At 42.3% G+C, this 18,875-nt stretch overlaps 1 protein-coding gene across 15 annotated transcripts in view; it reads left to right on the top strand.

The window, feature by feature from the left end:
* DOCK9 (dedicator of cytokinesis 9) overlaps nt 1–18,875 on the top strand; it is a 336,790-nt gene that overhangs the window by 183,377 nt on the left and 134,538 nt on the right. For all 15 annotated transcript variants that reach the window (XM_049853240.1, XM_049853234.1, XM_049853243.1 and 12 more), the window contains 2 exons: nt 10,283–10,457; nt 11,761–11,828. In XM_049853240.1, the coding sequence (XP_049709197.1) occupies nt 10,283–10,457; nt 11,761–11,828 (243 nt within the window). The remainder of the gene's footprint in view (nt 1–10,282; nt 10,458–11,760; nt 11,829–18,875) is intronic.

The following is an 18,875-nucleotide window of genomic DNA, read 5'->3' as shown; positions in this document are numbered from 1 at the left end:
AACTGTGTTGTGGTAAGCACAGTGCGCCCTGGTGCGTGAATTCTTGTGTTTAAAACTTGCTGTGTGGCTTTTCAACTGTGTAACCCTGGGTGGACTACTCAGGTTTCTTCATCCGCAAAGTCGCGATAATCATGATATTTACTGAATAGGCTACTTGAGAGGATTGGACGAGTTGATGCGAAAAAAGACCTAGAACAGCGCTTAGCCTCTAATAAGGGCTCAGTAAGTGATGACTTTCATCACCACCATTACAGTACCAATGGCAGTGTAGTGCATTGGTTTTAAGAGTTTTAGAGCCAGACTGCCTGACTTCAAATCCCTACTCCACCACCTACCACCTGTGAATGTCTTAGAGATGTTGTTTAACCCCTCTATGCCGCAGTTTCTTCACCTGCTAAACAGGGGTGATGACAGGATCACGTACGGTTATTGAGAGGAAGAAATTAGTACAAGTGCTTGGGTGAGTGCTGGCACACGGACGCAGTCAGTCAGGATCACATATTTTTATCACAGTGTTGTAGAGTTTTTCCTAAACGTGACCTTGATCAGAAACATACTATATGGGTGTATTCTTTTGATAAAAAAGTCGGACAAAGGGAAAGTTGCTCTTGATTCTCCCCCTCCCGCCCCCATCTCCTCCTTTCCCAGAGAGATGCTGTTACCAGTTTAATAGGTGTCCTTCCATACTTCTAGAATTGTCTTTGAAAGCATTTTCCAGCTTCCTCCTTCCTCCATCCACCTGCCCATTTGCTCCCCTGCCATTTTCCAGGAAGATTTAAAGCAGCAACTTACAAGGATACATAAAACATAACGTGTGTTTGTTAGTTGCCATTGAGTCGATTCTGACTCATGGCGACCTCAAGTGCGTAGAGTAGAACTGCTCGGTAGGGTTTTCGAGGTGGTGACCTTTTAGTAACAGATCTCCAGGCCTTTCTTCCAAGGTGCCTGTGGGTGAGTTCAACTTATAGGCTAGTAATGAAGCGCTTAACTGTTTGTGCCACCCAGGGACTCTGAGAAAACTTAGCATAACATATGTTAAATCCTTTGTATAGCAGGTATATAGCCTGGCATATCCTTACTCTATAAGAACAGCATAAATGTAAAGTAGGAGTGAAAGGAGAAGATGAACAAGGGCCAGGAGGTGGGGGAGATAAAGTAGACTTGAACTAAACAAAAAAAAACCCACGGGCCTTAGAGACCTAACGCAAGCTGTGGGTGGGTCACAGGGGCACTAAGCTCCCTTGCTTAGAGAACTGTTGAGCCTCAGGGTTCACAGTACACATAAACTAAAAACTACGCAATTAGTGAGAAGCAGCCCAAGTAATTGGGACTGAAGATCATTCAGGCGTTTATCTCAGGGGCCCCCACAAAGAGGGCACTGTGTGATTCATGAACAATCTCCTTGACAACACCCCCACAGTAGATAAGAGTCACCATTATCAGCGAATTCTTGCTTAAAACGATTCAATGTTGGCTGATGACGCTGGCCTGAAGCTCGGTTCTCTAAGGAAGGTAGTTTTGTGGGGGCACTGTGTTTAAAGTCGGGGATACAGCTCTGTGGTCTGACCCCCAGGTTTACTTGTTTATGTATGTCCATGTTTACCTAAAATTTAATAGTATTTTCGTCAAAGTCATTCATCTAGTGGAAGCTGTCAAGTGGTGCCAAAGGGCAGCACTAGAAGCACATTTCTGCCTGCATCACCCCCATCTCAGCCGCTCCCCACTCCGAGACAACCCTTTTCACCGTTTCTCCTGGTATTTGCTTCCGTACTGCTGAATAACGAGCATTCAGTGCTGTTTCTTTGTTCATTAATTCTGGGCCTTATTTCAACGACTTGCTACGATGGTAGGTGAGGATTTTAGCCTCTGTTTCCTTTCTTCTGCTCTAATCGGGGGTAATTGCTTTCTAAGCCTGTGCACAGCCATCATCCTGGAAACCCCCACTGCCTTCGCCTTGTGTTGACTTCCTCGTTTCCAGGACCCTGTATCTTCCTCTTCTTTGGTTTCCTTTCTTGTTTTGGAGGAGCACATCCTCCAGTAGCTTCCTGAAAAATTGCACGGAAGGTATTCATTTTCTGAGACTTAGCATATCTACCGAATAGCTTCATTTTTGCATTCACAATTGACTGATAGTCTGTCTAAATGTAGAAGTCCAAGGTGAAACCACCTTATCCCAGAATTTTGAAGGTGTTCCCTTATCTTATAGATGCTAGTATTGTTTTGAGGAGTCTGATGTCATTCTTGTTCCCTGGTCTTGACTTTTCTGTCTTTGGAAACAATTAGAATCTTCTTTGTATCTCTAGTGTTCTGAAATTTCACTTCATGTGTACTAATTTTGGTTTTTTTGATAATTTTTTTTCTTTTGTTAAGGTTTAACTTGCAAATAGAAAATACACAAATAGTGTGTAGTGCAATGAATTTTTACTAAATTTGGATCTCTTTTATCTTTTGTGCTGAGAACTCTGGGGGAGTTCTCATTCTGGAGATTGGGAAATTTTCTTTTTTTTTATTTAACAATTTTCAACCCTTCATTTCTCCATGCTTGTTTTGTACAACTTCTGTTAGATGTTTGATTTCTTAGGCTTTTCTCTAATGTTCTTTAAAATTTCATCCCTTTTTCTTTTTTGTCCTGCTTCCTGGGAGGTTTCTTCAATATCTTCTTATCCGTCTGTTGAATTTTTAAAATCCGCTGTTATATATAATTTCCGAGAGCTTTTTGGGGGAAGAGTAATTTTTTTTTTTTACTACCTGTCATTTACTTGATGTGTCTTTTTTCCGTCTTGGTTTAGGCCCATCCGTTTCAAGGTGGAGGCTTTCCCAGAAGTTTAGGAACCCTCGGCCATGTGTTTATGTTTAAGAGGGAGGTACTAGAAAGCCAGTGGGAAGCCTGCTGTGTGTGCACGCGTCTTGTGGACTGATGGGCCTTGCTGTCTAAAGTGACCAGACTGCCAGCCAATTGTTTCTTTAGGTTATTGCTCCTACCTGTACTTGTAGGTCTTTTCACTAGGGATATTCAGAGCAGGATCCTCTGATCTGTGTTTGACAGCAGGCCTTCCAAAGCTGAGCTGGGCGTCCCACCATTCAGTAAAATCAGTTGTTGTTGAGTTGATTCTGACTCCTGGTGATCCCATGTGTGTCACAGTAGAACTGTACTCCGTAGAATCTTTAGTGCTGATTTTTTGGGAATTGATCACCCAGCTTTTCTTCTAAGGTGCCACTGGGTGGATGTGAACCTCCAACCTCTTGGTTAGCAGCTGAGCGCGTTAACTGTTTGTATGCCCCGGGGATTCCCACCATTCAATAAGCAGACTTAATTCCTGTTTTCCATTTTTCCTCATCTCTGCCCTTCTCTGTACCTCTTAGGCCTGGGTCTGGAGGCTCTTTAGCTCAATTTTTCCGGAAAGTCACAATCCTGTGCCACACAGCTTTTTATAGAGACTTTCAACCAAACATTATAGTTTTCAGGGCCCCCCTTGCCCTCTGCAGCCCCACCTTCTGTGCCGCCTGCTGCCTCCATTCCCTGGGCTCTTAAGCATTAAAAAAAAAAAAAAAAAAAAGCATTACCTGCCTTTAATTCATGGTATTCTCCTCTGTAGGCACTTAGGGTGACTTGAGGTGATATTTAAAATATTTAACACCTGTTGTTGCATGGCCCTGACCGATCGGAACGCACATGAGCTGTAAGCAGCTTGTGTGTCATCCAGGTGGAAATGCAGCTGAGAGCCCTCAGCCCTGACACGTGGTCCACCCTTCCACCATCCTCTTGCTGCTTTTTCTTGTTGTGGCTCGGTGCTGTATACGCAACCTGCTTTCTTCAGAGGTGGAGCTTATGTGTCTTTCTCATATTCTTGTTGTTTTGGGGTGATATTTGAGAGGAAAAATGTCAGAACCTTCGTTGCTCCACCATTTTACACCAGAAGCCTTCAGGTACATTCTCAAATATGGACTGCATATCCTTCAGCCGTTTTATCTTGACATTTGTTTCTTTTACCTGGGTTTTTGTTAATTTTTGGTAGCCATGGATTCTGGAATTTGCTTCTTGACAAGAATCTTCTTTTTGTTAGTGATTGAAACCAGAGCACCTAAACACTTAGATAAATAGAAGAATTAAGGAGCCTAATGTGGACTCGGAGCCCTGGTGGCGTAGTGGTTACGAGCTCGACTGCTAACCAAAAGGCCAGCGGTTCAAATCCACCATCTGCTCCTTGGAAACCCTATTGGGCAGTTCTGCTCCAACCTACAGGGTGGCTATGAGTTGGAATCAACTTGAAACCGCAATGGATTTGGTGGTTTTTGGTAATGTGGACTCAGGCTACTCTTACATCTTTATGACCAACTCATTTGAAAGAATCGGTAGGCAAATATAGAACCAAACATCTCACTTGCTCATCTAAAGGCCTCAAGTAGGAGGCATGTCAGCTGTTTATCTCCCTAGAAAATAGCATGTCATCTTGTAGGGTACAGCTGAGTGAAGTGTCTGCCCATCTGTTGATGGCACTTTTTAGCACCGTGGGTCAAGGATCCGAATTCACTCTGTGCTTCATCTGGGAAAATTCTCCTGCTGTGTCTTTGAGTTCAGTAGTCTCTCCTTCTGCAATGTCTAAGTGCTGTTAATCCCAGCCACTGAAGTTTTCATTTCAGATACTATAATTTTCAACTAGAAGTTCCATTTGGTTTTTTAAAAAATATATCTCCTGTTTCTGTCCACATTATCTTCATATTTTTCTTGAGTATATTTATAATATTTTTAATAAAGGTCTTAATGAATGGACAGCAATGGATAAAGGCAGTGCTCTTGTCTGCTAATTCTGTCATCCTCTGTCTTTTATGAATATGTTTCTGCTGACTGGGTTTTCTTCTAATTGTGGATCACATATTCCTGCTTCTCACATGTCTGATAATTTTTTATTGGATGCCAGATAGTATCCCTTTCATGTTTTGAGGCACTGGATCTTGTTGTATTCCTTTAAAGAACATTGGACTTTGTTTTGGCAGGAAGTTAAGATGACTTTAGGCTGGTTTGTCCCCTTTGAGGCTTGTTTTTAAGCTATTTTAAGATGAATTGATTAGCCTTTACCTGAGGGCAAGGTTAGTCCTACTGCAAAAGGGTGACCTTCTGGGATCTCTGTTGAATGCCCACGTCGTGCAATTAATGAGGTCTGTCCACTCAGGCCAATGGGAACTCAAGTAATTGAAAGCCCTATCTGAAATCAGAAATATGTTCTCCCTGTAACTGAACGTGTGAAACATTCATTCATTCCTTGGTGGTGGTTCTTTACCCAGCCTCATGGAGCTTCACTCTACGTGCTCCTGGCTTAGTACTAAGAAAAAACTCAAAGGGTACTCTGTGCATATGTGGGAGCTCTTTCTTTGTGTAGCTTTCTCCTCTGAGTTCTGCGTCCCACCTGTTCTAGTCACCTTGGTCTTCCTGAACTCTGGTAGGTCTCTTCGACTCAGTGAGACCCAGGACTCTGTTTAGGTTCCCGATTCCTGTACCACAGTCCAGAAATTGCCTCCAGACAGAAAGCCAAGGTGATGGTAGGGCTTGTCTCCTTTACTTCTCTTCTGCTGGTAACCTGGTGGTACAGTGGTTAGGAGCTCAGCTGTTAACCAAAAGGTCGGCAGTTCGAATCCACCAGCCGCTCCTTGGAAACCCTGTGGGCAGTTCTCCTGTGTCCTACAAGCTTGCTGTGAGTCGGAATTGACTTGACAGCAATGGGTTTGGTTTTGGTTTTTACCAGGGATGACAGACCTGCACTGTCCATTGTCCAGTTTCTAAAAACAGTTGTTTCATCTATTTGGTCCAGTTTCCTAGGTATTATGGTGGAAGGCTTAAGTCCAGACCCTGTTACTTCATCTTAGCCAGAAGTATAAGGTAGGAGCCCAAAGTGTCTGCAGGGATCAAGCAGGTAAATTAAGGGAAAGAAGAGTCTGGGGTGTAAAGCCTTGGGGCTGCTGAGAGCTGTGATGGAGCACAGGTCCTGGTTTAAAGAGAGACGCTGCTTCTCAGCTCTAGCTGACATCGCCTTGTGGAGCTACCAGCTCAGTTTTGCCAGATCATCTGTCTGTTTTTTCAAGAAAGCCAGAAATACAGGTTTTTTAGTTAAATCTTGTCCCCCCCACCCCAGTGGCTTGTCCAGTTGATTCCAGCTTATGGTGACCCCTTGTATGCATAGTAGAACTGCACTAAATCTTGGTATTTTTAATTCTTAGTAACCAATTTAAAAAGGAGGAGCACTGGTGGTACAACGGTTAAGTGCTCGGCTGCTAACTGAAAGGTCAGTGGCTGGAACCCACCCAGCAGCTCTGCGGGAGAAAAGACCTGGTGGTCTGCTTCCCTGAAGGTTGTTGTTATCGTTGTTACCGACTCGTAGCGACCCCATGTACAACAGAACTGAAACTGGTCGTGCACCACCCTCACAATCGTTGCTACATGTGAGCCCCGTTGTTGCAGCCACTGTGTCAGCCCATCTCGTTGAGGGTCTTCCTCTTTTTCGCTGGACCCTCTGCTTCACCAAGCGTGATGTCCTTCTCCAGGGACTGACCCCCCCGACAGCGTGTCCAAAGTACGTGAGATGTAGTTTCGCCATCTTTGCTTCTGAGGAGCATCCTGGTTGTGCTTCTTCCAAAGACAGGTTTGTTCCTTCTTTTGGCGGTCCATGGTATTTGCCAACACCACAATTCAAAGGGATCAGTAGTTCTTTGGTCTTTCCTTATTCATTGCCCAGCTTTCACATGCATATGATGCAATTGAAAACACCATGGCTTGGGTCAGGCACGCCTTAATCCTTAAAGTGACATCTTTGCTTTTTAACACTTTAAACCCAAAAACCCAAAACCCAGTGCCTTCGAGTTGATTCCGACTCATAGCGACCCTATAGGACAGAGTAGAACTGCCCCATAGAGTTTCCAAGGAGCGCCTGGCAGATTCGAACTGCCCACCCTTTGGTTAGCAGCCGTAGCACTTAACCACTACGCCACCAGGGTTTCCTTTTAAACACTTGAAAGAGGTCTTTTATAGCCTAGGAAACCCTATGGGATTGTTCTACTCTGTCCCGTTGGGTCACTATGAGTCAGAATCAACTTGACAGCACAGAACAACAATACTAATGATTTAAAAAGAAATAACCCTGCACTGTGCAGGACTGAAAAAAAAAAGGGGGTGGGCATAGGGCAGTGGGTGGAAAAGACACATGTAGGGAAGCCTCCAAGTTTGCAGCCTCTGCCCCAGGAGAAGATAGGCCTGCTGTGCAGCCCATAAACCTTGGCTCAGAACAGTGTATTGGGGCCCTAGATCAAGACTGTAGTCCCATTCAGTGTTCACTAAAAATGATTTTTGATCAGCATCTGATCAGCATGTGTGTGCCTCACAGCTAGCAGCCCCCCCGCCCCCAGCTGAAAGCCACCACTGTGAATGCCCGAGTCACAGGCATAAAGTAAGGAGAACCTGAGTGAATTGTAAGTGACAGAGCATCACTTCCGTGGGACTCTGAAGTAGAAGTTTCAATTATATTCTTAAATTAAGGAACTTTTTAAGTTACTTTCAAACTGAATTTTCTAGCGTTGGCTTAAAAAAACATTTAAAGCGAAATTAAGTATGGTATTTGGCAATACAGTTTTTCAAGTAGGAAGTAATCATTGTTGTATAGGAGACTTTTGTTACACGTGAGTCTGACACAGCCTGTAGATGTTTTTCCGCGTACAGCGAACCTGTAGTTATTAGCAGGGCTGTCATTTACTCTCTGGAGTAAGTTTCAAAATGTAAGGTTCTGACTTGAATGGAAGTCTCTTCCTTCACATTTTTTTTGCAGGGTGTGGTCGATAGTGTTTAACATTTAATGAATCTAAGGCTTCAAAAGTTTGAAATGATTTACTTTTTCATCCGTGTCTGTTTATAAATTAAGCTCCAAAATTTGTGATTTAAATGTTTTTTTTAAATTACTTCTGGCCATTGTGGAAAAAAAAAATTAGTTTATTAATGCAATCAGTTCAGGGAGATACCTAAACTAAAATTTTTAAGTAGACCTGAAAGAAATACAGTTTAGAATTTCAAGCTCCAAAAGCAATTCAGAACTTTTGAAATTTATTCCACTTATTTTGCAGATGAGGAAACTGAGGCCTAGAAGGGTAAATAACTTAGCATCAAGGTCTAATGTTCTTGCCCCGTCTTTAACGTTTCCCTTTTTATAGATTTTCATGAGTATGTGAAGAGTGTGTTGGGGTGGAGCGGGACCAGGAGAAAACTCATTTCATCTCTAGACTTTTGACGCCTCCTCTGATTTTTGCCTCCCGCTGAAGTGAAGTGAGGTCTAAAATTACTGAACCCACAGCAGGCGGTCTGTGTACAATAGTCTGTAGCTTTGCCAAGGGCAGTGCTCTGCTCTGTGTTTCTGAGAACCGCCCTGCAGTTTGAAAGGGCCACCTCGTCCCTGAGACACGCTGAGGGGCTGCCACAGGCACTGTGGACAACTGTCTAGAATTTCAGTCGGTGGGTGGCTAGGGGCTGTTCTGCGGGTTGGGGGGAGTTTGATCACGTGCCTCTTAACCTGTGTGTACCTGTGTGTACTCTTGTGGCATTGTTCTCAGAGCTGAACCTCTTTTTATTGCAATAATTCTTGACCGCCGGTAATTTTGCCCACCTGGGGGAAAATTGATTGAGCCCTGATGGCGAAGTGGTTAAGAGTTCAGCTGCAAACCAAAAGGTCAGCGGTTCGAATCTACCAGCCGCTCCTTGGAAATCCTATTCTGTCTAATACGGTTGCTATGAGTCAGAATCGACTTGACGGCAATGAGTTTTGGGGGGACAGTTGGCAATGTCATGGAATCACTGTGGTGGTTACAGCTGGGGAGGGATGCTGCTGGCATCTAGTGGTTAGAGGCCAGATAGGCCTCTAACCACCCTACAGTGCACAGGACAGTCACCACAACGAAGAACTGTGGGCGCCAAATGTCAGTAGTGCTGAGGCTGAGAAAGCCTGGTCTAGCACGCGTTCATCTTCCATCACTTAATGCTGCTGGACTTTTTATTTTCTTTCTTGTTTTTTATTGTGCTTTAGATGGAGGTTTACAGAGGAAATTAGTTTCTCATAAACAATTAATACATACATTGTTTTGTGACATTGGCTGCCAACCCCATGACATTTCACCAATCTCCCTTCTTGACCTTGGGTTTCCCATTACCAGCCTTGCTGTCCCCTCCTGCCTTCTGGTCCTTGCCCCTTTGCTGGTGTGCCGCTTTAGTCTCGTTTTGTTTTATGGCCCTGTCTAATCTTTGGCTGAAGGGTGAACCTCGGGAGTGACTTCATTACTGAGCTGGAAGGGCGTCTGGGGGCTGTCTTTGTACTTTTAGCGAGACACTTTCACAAGCGTAGAAAACAGGGAAGGCTGGGGATAAGAGTCCAAGTACCTTTTGGGATTTCTGAGTGATTAGGAAGTTCCAAATAAGTCAAATATATTGACAGATAATGGCTTATGTTTAAAAATATAATACCATACTGTTTCATTAAGAAATATATTCATTGAGGTAGAGGAATAAGACAATTTTCAATGAAATTTTGGTCATTCAACAAATACTTTTCATGTGCCTATTATGTGCCAGACACTGTTTTAGAGACTAAGGATAGTGAACAAAAGAAGGGGGAAAGTCTCTGCCCTCAGGGAGCTTATTGGGAGGGACAGATAATAAAATAAATCTGTAAAATATGTAAAAATGTGTCAGATGGAAAAATAGAGCTACGGAGAAAATAAAGCAGGGAAGCTGGATGGTGATGGGGCTTATGAGGGAGAGAACTTGCAGTTGTAAATACCAAACCAAAAAAACCAAACCGATTGTCTTCACGTTGATTCTGACTTGTAACAACCCTATAGGACAGAGTAGAACTGCTCTGTAGGGTGTCTAAGGCTGTAAATCTTAAGGGAAGCAGACCACCACATCTTTCTCCTGCGGAGCAGCTGGTGGGTTTGAACTGCCGACCTTTCGATTAGCAGCCAAGCACTTAACCACTGCGCCACCAGAGCACCTTGCAGTTATAAATAGGGTGGTCCCAAATGCCAATGAGACAGCATCCGTCAGCAAGTAATACCATTGCAGTTGAGTTGATTCTGACTCATAGCGACCCTATAGGACAGAGTAGAAGTGCCCCCGTAGGGCTTCCAAGGAGCGACTGGTGGATCTGAACTGCCAACCTGTTGGTTAGCAGCCATCAGCAAATAATAAAGAGAAATTATTTAAGACAGTTCCAATTCTTTAAAAATATGTCTCTTTACCATTTTTACATTTCAGAACAACAAAGTCAGGCGTTTTGCTTTTGAGCTAAAGATGCAAGACAAAAGCAGTTATCTTTTGGCAGCAGACAGTGAAATGGAGATGGAGGAATGGATCACAACTTTGAACAAGATTCTCCAGCTCAACTTTGAAGCGGCGATGCAAGAAAAGCGGAATGGAGACTCTCATGAAGGTAGGTAGGTCGTGCTTTCCCCAGGCAGGTGCATACTCGGAGGGGAGCCTTTATTTTTGCTAAGTGGGTTAGGAAGTGTGTGTGTGTGTGTGTGTGTGTAGATATGTATATACACGTATATCTATCTACACATACACCACACGTACATGAGAGATGAGAAAGATGTCAACTCTACAAATATTTTATCAGCGTATGTGATCTTGTGACATTAGAACTTATTACCCTGACATCATTTTTATAAGCAAAATTCTGTAAAGGAGGTGGTATATATAATGGGAAAAGCCACAGCTTTGGAGGCAGGAAGACCTGGGTTCGAGTCCTAGCAATACCATTTTTCAGCTGTGTGACCTTGGGCAAGCTACTTAAGTTTTTGACCCTCAGTTTACTCACCTGTAAAATGGAAGTAAAACAAAACTCCTGGTCAGATAGGAAGATTAAATAAGATAATGTATCTCAAGTAGCTGGCATAGAATCAGCACTTACAACAGTAGTTGTAGTAACTGTTTCTTTAATAATGTCCTTTGGAATTTTCAAGACAAAGAATGCGTAGAAGCCTCAGATTAAACTGGCAGGAAGAATCTCGACAACGCATGTGATATTTCAAGCCCTTAGATAGGTGATTCTCAATCCTGGCTGCACACTAGAAATAACGTGGGAGCTTTTTAAAGTGCCCTGCTTCCTTGGCCTTGTGGAAGATTCTAATTTAGTTGACCGGGGGTGGGGCCTGGGTAGGTCTGACTTTCAGCAGGTGTGATGGGTATGGCCATGCTGTTTATAGCCAGTTGCTTATAGCTTATATCAGATCTAATTAAAGAGCCCTGGTGGCACAACGATTAAGCACTCAGCTGCTAACTGGAAGGCTGGCGGTTTGAACCCACCCGGTGGCTCCACGGCCGAAAGACCCGGTGATCTGCTGCCATAAAGATTCCTAAATCCAGTGACGTTGAGTTGATTCTGACTCGTAGCGACCCTATGGGACAGAGTAGAACTGCCCCATAGAGCCCATAAAGATTATGGCCTACAAAACCCTACGGGGCAGTTCTACTCTGAACCCTGGGGTTGCTGTGAGTCTGAAATGGTCTTGGCGCCTACCACCACCATCAGCTCTAATTAGACAATGGCCATGCTTATCCAACCTGTTAAATGTTTTACCTGCCACTACTCACCTGGGTTTTTCTGCTGCGCATCCAGGATTGAAAAGCTACTGCAGTAGACAGCACAAAAGAGAGGCAACTTAGTTCTCCTGTCTTAAAGAAAATGCTTCAATAACTAGTGACTCGGGTGATCTGTTTCTCCGTTTTAGATGACGAGCAAAACAAATTGGAAGGTTCTGGTTCCGGCTTAGATAGCTACCTGCCTGAGCTTGCCAAGGTAACACTGTCTTAAATCTTCTGCTCTTCAGAGCGATACTGAAATCGTTCTCATTTCATAGCTTTGTCCAGAATGGAATCTATTGAAGTTCATTAATAATTACAGTGAAAGCTGTGAGAGCCAGAACCCGACAGGAATGCCTCATTTTTCCGCATCTCACAAGTTTTCTGCTTTGACAGGGTGCAGTCTTAACACTTTTCTATGGCTCTCTATTAGTGGAGAATATTTGAGTTTTCTTCTATGACAGGTTTCCACCTTACGCGGATTCTGGATTTTGAAGGTTTTACCGTACATTTAATAAATCATTAATAATTATGCTTATAATTAACTCTATTTTCTGACCTGAGTGTGAGGTGTTGTGAGATACATTGCTGAGCTGAGTCAGAAAGCGGTGTGTTTTCCAGGAAGTATACAAAGCATTGTCTTTTTATTATTCTTTAGGTGTTTTTTTCTCCATAATATTTAATACTGCATAAGTTTTGCAGAAATAACCAAAATACAGAGATAAAATGTTTCTATAGTAACATGGTTCTTACCATGCTTGCATATATATTCCTGCTTATACAAATTAATAGATAAAATTCCAAAGAGGCTGGACCGTAATAATCTTGTCACTAGGTTGCCTGAGTTACATAAAATGTTACTGACAGAGGCTTCACTAACAGCGTATTTCCTGGGTCATTCTTGATGGGGAGAAAAAAAAAAAGTTATACCTGTTTTTTACAATTTTGAGAAACATAAAATGTTACTGAAAATCACAAAGAAAAACAAGCAAGCCTATTCCCACTACCCAGATTCATTATCAGTTACTATGTTGTTATTTTAGCTTCCTTTTTAAAAAAAAACAAAATAAAACATCAGTTATGCGGGCAGTTCTTTTTGAGCATCATCCTAATTCCATTCTTTGCCTCTCTTGCAAACCCAGCCAGAGACAACCACTGTTACGCGTTTTCCCCATTTCACTTTTACATCTTCACAAATCATGTATCATAACAATATATATGGTGGCGCTTTGTGTCTTAAAAATGTTACATAAAGTGCTAAGAGATGTATTAGTCTGCATTTGCTTTTATTTTTAGTTCATCCTTGCTTTTGAGATCTAGCCAAGCTTAGAAATTGATCTTATTCATCCATTTTATTGCGTTATGTAAACGTTCTATTGTCACCGTTCCATTATCTCCATTATTTTTCTGTCACAGACAATGCTACAGTGAATATCCTTGTCCTTATCTCATTGGGTGCATCTATGAATGACTCTTTTTTTTAAATGAGAGAAATACCTTTGTCTTCCCTATCTAACCCTTTTTATTCTTATTCCATTATTGCCATTCTAGTCCTTTTGTTTTTTTAGACTATAGTGAAACAGTAGCCCTCAACACCCACATTTCAACCACTGTGATAGAAACCTGGTTTATCTGTACACAATTATAAATAGACTAGCATTGACATTGACTTTTGTTTTATGACATCATGGCTGTTTTAAAATACAAACTCTCCCTCCCTGGCTAGGAATTCAGAGCGTTGTTTTTCTTTAGAATTTGACTGCTACCACAGTGTCTTTTTAGCACCTGCCTATTAAAGCTAATCTTGGTGTCATTTTCTAAGAAAGAAGGTAGAAAATTGTAACCTCCTCGTAGGCTGGAAGAGTTTTGACCTGTGTGTTTGTGCTGTTGGTGTTTTGAACTTCCGTGTATCATTTTTATGCATTGAGACTTGCTTTTTGTTTCTAGATGTTTTAGGGTGCATACTTTCTCAGAGCAAAACATTTGAACCTTTTTGATTTGAGTTTTTTGGAGCAAATAATCTGTGTGATTCAATCAAGAATTTAGAAGGTAGCTTTCTCCATTTACTAACTGAACAGAACAGACACCTAGCAGACTTGGAGTTTTCCATCCTGCTGTTGATGATTCGGAAACCTGTATTCTTTTCCTGTGAAGACATACAGGCGTTGGGGCCTCTTCTCTTGTCTCACTGCCTGCCGCTACCTGGCCCACAGCAGTCAGCCGTCCTGGATTCTAAGACCTAGGGACAATCTAAAGAGTGCCCGTATAACTTACATGTAGAGCTGTTTTCAACCTGTGGTCTACAGCCACGGTAGCTGAAGTCACTTTAGTTGGTAAAATCAATTAATTGGTTCCAGCCCCCATTTCTTACCTTTTTTGTTGTTTTGGTTTTTCTCCTTTTTTTTATTGGCATATAACTTACACAGAGTACAATACTCAAGCATTAACTGTGCAGCTCAATGGACTTCGTACCTTTACACCCATGTAACCACCACCCAGATCAAGACAGGGAACATTGCCAGCATTTCAGCACACTGGGTTCCGCCCCCTCGCAGCTGATACCACTTATCTTGACTTCCATCACTGCAGACTAGTCCTGACTGTTCTAGACCTTCCTGTAAGTGGAGTCGTACAATGTGCATCTTTGTGTCAGGCTTCTTGAGCTTCACAGGGTGTGACCCACATTTTAAAAAAATACTAAATGGAATAGAACTGAACAGAGTGAATCCAAGTACATTGCCCGTATTAATGATAGATAAAACCTGTTGCCATCCGGTCGATTCCAACTCATAGCAACCCTTTAGGACAGAGTAGCGCTGCTCCATAGGGTTTCCAGGGAGCAGCTGGTGGATTTGAACTGCCAACCTTTCGGTTAGCAGCCAAATGCTTAATCATTGGGCCACCAGGTTCCCAATAATAACAGATAGCATTTTAGTAATCATGTGTGTGTGTGTGTGTGTGTGTTGGGTTGTGATATAAAACATTTCTTATTGTGGATCGTGATCAGAGTTTGAAAATTGCAGTATTTTAAGGGTCTGTACTTTTTTTTCCCCTCCACCAGCGGTTGGGCTTTAAAAACATTTTTTAAGAAGGAAGGTAGAAAATCCAGGAAGTAATTTTTCAAAGGAAAAAATGAAGATGTCCTTTTCCTAGTGGGAGGGGTGGTCTGTTGGTGGGCTGTTCGGGTGGTGACGCCTTGTGCTTTCAGCTGGGGCCCCGGGAAGAATGTGGTGTTGCTTGTATATCGTTCTCCACTGGCATGTCTGGGACGGGCATCGTTTGTTCACCGGGATGGGAGCTTGGCTGGTAACTGGTCATCCAGCTTTTGGAAGGAATGGATTCTGTGGTTACAGAATTGGAGATTGAAGCAGGAAGGGGAGGGGGTGGGGAGAGAGGCAGGAGGCACACATCTGTGCAGGGAGGAAGCGTTAGCTGAGGGTAAAGGGGTAAAGGGTCAAGTACCTGGGAAGGAAGCTGTAACCCTGGGAGGCTGAGCCATAGTTAAGGAAGAATTGCAGAGAAAAGGATTAGAACAATGGCAGAAGGCAGAACGTAGTTGAAGGTGTAATTTAATCAGCAGTCTCCTCTCTGGTCAACCCCTCTTTCTGCCTCCCTCTTCCTGTTTCCCTGCCTTTTGTTTTCCACTGTGACTGAGCCATAACCAAACGGGATACGATTGACAGGAAGTTGTTTTAGTACAAAAATAACTGGTGTCTCATTCTGCAGTATTATGGAGAGACCCTTTACTTATGGCTTGAGGATATGGACTTAGGTTTTTGGAACATTTTGTGTATTCTTGGAACCTGTGTTTGTACATTTAATACTGAACATTTCTGTCGCTTTCATATTAGGAGACATGTATTTACCCTAAAACCTGTTCTTTTCCTCCTGTTGTCTAATATGAACCAAACATTTTGTTATAAAGGTAACAGGATTTATAGCATCAGAGTACATAGTCTTATAAACATAATTTCTAAATTAAATACACAAACTGCAGTTAAAGTTACTTAATTGATTTCTTCCCTAGAAAGTCAAGGAATTAACGTGGTCCATTTTGCAAGCCCCGTTACTAGTTGTTTAGTAATTTCTTTCTCTGGTTACACTTATCTTAGGTGACATTGGAACATACGTGTATATCACCTCCTTGAAATATAAAGGTAATTTGAGGAAAATCCTCAGCTCACTCTTTACCACAGCTTTTCCATTTTTGAGTAGCTTTGGTAATCGAAAAACAGCAGCTCACCCTTAATTCAGTTTCCCTATGTGGTTCTGAAAGACAAGCAGAGTTTCTTGTTAATCCGGAATTCGTCACGACGTATTATTACTGTGTGACTTTTCTTTGGAGCTGATGAGCTTAATCTTTCTAGATAACCTTTCCACAGTGGAACACAGGACAAACTATGGTGCCTCAAACTTTCTAGTCCCATTAAGGATGAGTAAGGGCCAGAGTGCAAAATCCAGCAAGACTTACTGGAGCCCATACAGTTTCATAGATACCTTTTCTGATTTTTTTAAAACCTACTCTGTTAATACATTCTTCTTGATACTTCAATCCAGAAAATGATGTCATTGCCTAACAGTACCAAGGAATTGGCTGGGATTACACTTGTGAGGTCAGCTGGCATTCCATTTCTTTGACCTCCTTATCCTGTAACTCCTTATTATAGCTTTGTAACATAAGGGATGAGATAATGATCCTGGAGAGTTTGATATCTGGGAAGTAGTGGAAATAAATCATGTCTCTTTATAAATCATTGCTCTTTAAATTAAAAAATATGTATTCTGACCTCAAAAGATTTTGCTAAGTCTTCGTATTCCAACCAATTCTGTTTTAATGACCCAATAGTCAACAGAATATTTTTCTGATAACTCATCCTCAAAAAAAGATACTGTTAGCCATAGCCTTTGGCTTTTCATCATTTTGCCTGCTCTCAAATGAACTTAAGACACAGAATGTGCCTAAAGTCAACGCCAGTCCTTCTGGAAACTCTTGAGCGCTTGTCCGTAACTCTTTCTTAAGACACAGAAGAAAATACGTTCAAGGTATGTCCTTAGTGATTCGACTCAGAGCTTGAGGGAGTCGGGGAATAACCTTTCCTTTAGGAGAGAATCATTCTGTTTTCTGACTTCTGAGAAGTGTCCTTTTTTACAGACGATGTCTCCGCCATTGTTTCCGTTTTCTTTCCTTGTTTCTCTTTTGCTTTTCTCTACACTAAACCCGGAGTAGTAGGTGAGCTGTGCGTAGTGTGACAACAGGGTTTGGGGAAAAGCCAGCCCAGCTCTTCCTACCTTCACTGTAGGGACTGACCACAGGTTATTTTAGGAACTGAGCTGTCACTGTCACTTTGAGAAGTGCTCAGCCACATAGTTTTGGGGATTTTTTTTTTTTTTTTTTACAGTTGTATTTGTGGGCTCTTAGATTCTGAAAGGAAACCCTGGTGGCATAGTGGTCAAGTGCTACGGCTGCTAACCAAAAGGTTGGCAGTTCAAATCCACCAGGCGCTCCTTGGAAACTCTATGAGGTGGTTCTACTCTGTCCTATAGGGTCACCATGGGTGGGAATTGACTCACAACAACAGGTTTTTTTTTTTTTTAAGCTTGTGAAAGTGCATATTAGAACTATTTATTTTGTTTTTTCTAAAAATTTCAATTCAAAATACATGTGCTTGCTATGTTGTTGTGTGCTGTCAAGTCCTTTCCAGCACATGGTGACCCCAGAGTAAGACTGTGCCCCATAGAGTCTCCTAGACTGAAATCTTTATGGGAGCAGGTCACTAGGTCTCTCTCTCACAGAATGTGTGTTCAAATCGTGAACCTTTGGGTTAGCAGCCTAGCGCTATAACGATTGTACCACATAGACTCCTTTTGTGCTTACTATGTTCTTGTTGTTGTAAGGTGCTGTCGAGTTGATTCCAACTCATAGTGACCCTGTGAACAACATATTGAAACACTGCCTGGTCCTACACTATGCTCACAATCCTTATTATCCTTGAGCCCATTGTTGCACCCACTGTGTCCATCTCATTGAGGGTCTTCCTCTGTTTTACTGACCTTCTACTTTACCAAGCATGATGTTCTTCTCCAGGAACTGGTTTCTTCTGATAATATGTGCAAAGTATGTGAGATGAAGTCTTACCATCTTCGCTTCTGGGGAGCTTTCTGGCTGTACTTCTTACAAGACAGATTTGTGCTTGCCACAGTAAATTAAAAAAAAAAAAAAAAATCCAGAGTTCCCATGCTCCTGAGAGCACCAATGTTAATGACCTGTTGTGATTGCTCTTTCTTCAACTGTATGCTCACAAAAAACATATATATACATAAATACAGGAATTTTTAGGCATTATTTTTTTTTTGAACGCATGCTCCACATGACTCCGAAGCTTGTTCTGTCACTCAGTAATCTCATAGATATCCCTCAGGGTCGATAAAGGGTCTGGTTTACTCATTTTCCTGGCAACATAATATTCCAACTATGGATATAACCCAGCGCATTTGGCCGTCTTCCCATTCGTGACCATACAGGTGGTTTACAACTTTTAGTCTCGGCACACAGTGGGCCACGGACATCCGTGCATATTTACAACCTTAAACACTTGAGCTCTTATTTCAATGGGATACATTCCCCAGAGTATTTCTGGGTCAGAGGTTATTGTGTTTTTAATGTTTTCAATATTGCCAGATTATTTTTCCAGAAGGTGACCATTCACGTTCACATCACAGTGTATGAGTTCTGTTTCTCTGCATCCTCGGCTGAGGAGTGGAAGATGGTGTCCCACATGTTAGCGGTAACACTTTTCATGCTTTTGTGTATATGTTTGCCATTTGGACTTCTTCTTCTCTGGCATGCCTGTTCATATCCTCTACCTGATTTTTTCCCCATGCTTAGTGTAGTCATTAAGAGACTGCTGTGCAGCCGGGCAGCCTGAGTTAGAGGCCAGGCCTCAGTGTAACATTGTGAGACCTTGAGCAAGGTACTTAACCCCCATGCCTCCCTGTCTCCTCTGTTAAACAGGGATAACGGTAGTACTTACCTCCCCAGGTTGGTATAAACTTTAAATGAGTACTTAGGATAAATTCTACCACATAGATGTCAGCTATTATCAATCAATACTAGTTTTCACATTGTTCTTTCAGATATGTATTACCCCCTTCCTCTGGGGCAAAGCCCTGCCCTTCCTGAGCCACACTGTTTTACCTCCTAGGTAGGGTTGCTATGAGTCGGAATCGACTCGATGGACTGGGTTTTTTAGGTATTACTCTGGCA

The sequence above is a fragment of the Elephas maximus genome, chromosome 14, assembly GCF_024166365.1.
Source record: "Elephas maximus indicus isolate mEleMax1 chromosome 14, mEleMax1 primary haplotype, whole genome shotgun sequence".
Lineage (NCBI taxonomy): Eukaryota > Metazoa > Chordata > Mammalia > Proboscidea > Elephantidae > Elephas > Elephas maximus.
This window is presented reverse-complemented; position numbering and strand designations above follow the sequence as displayed.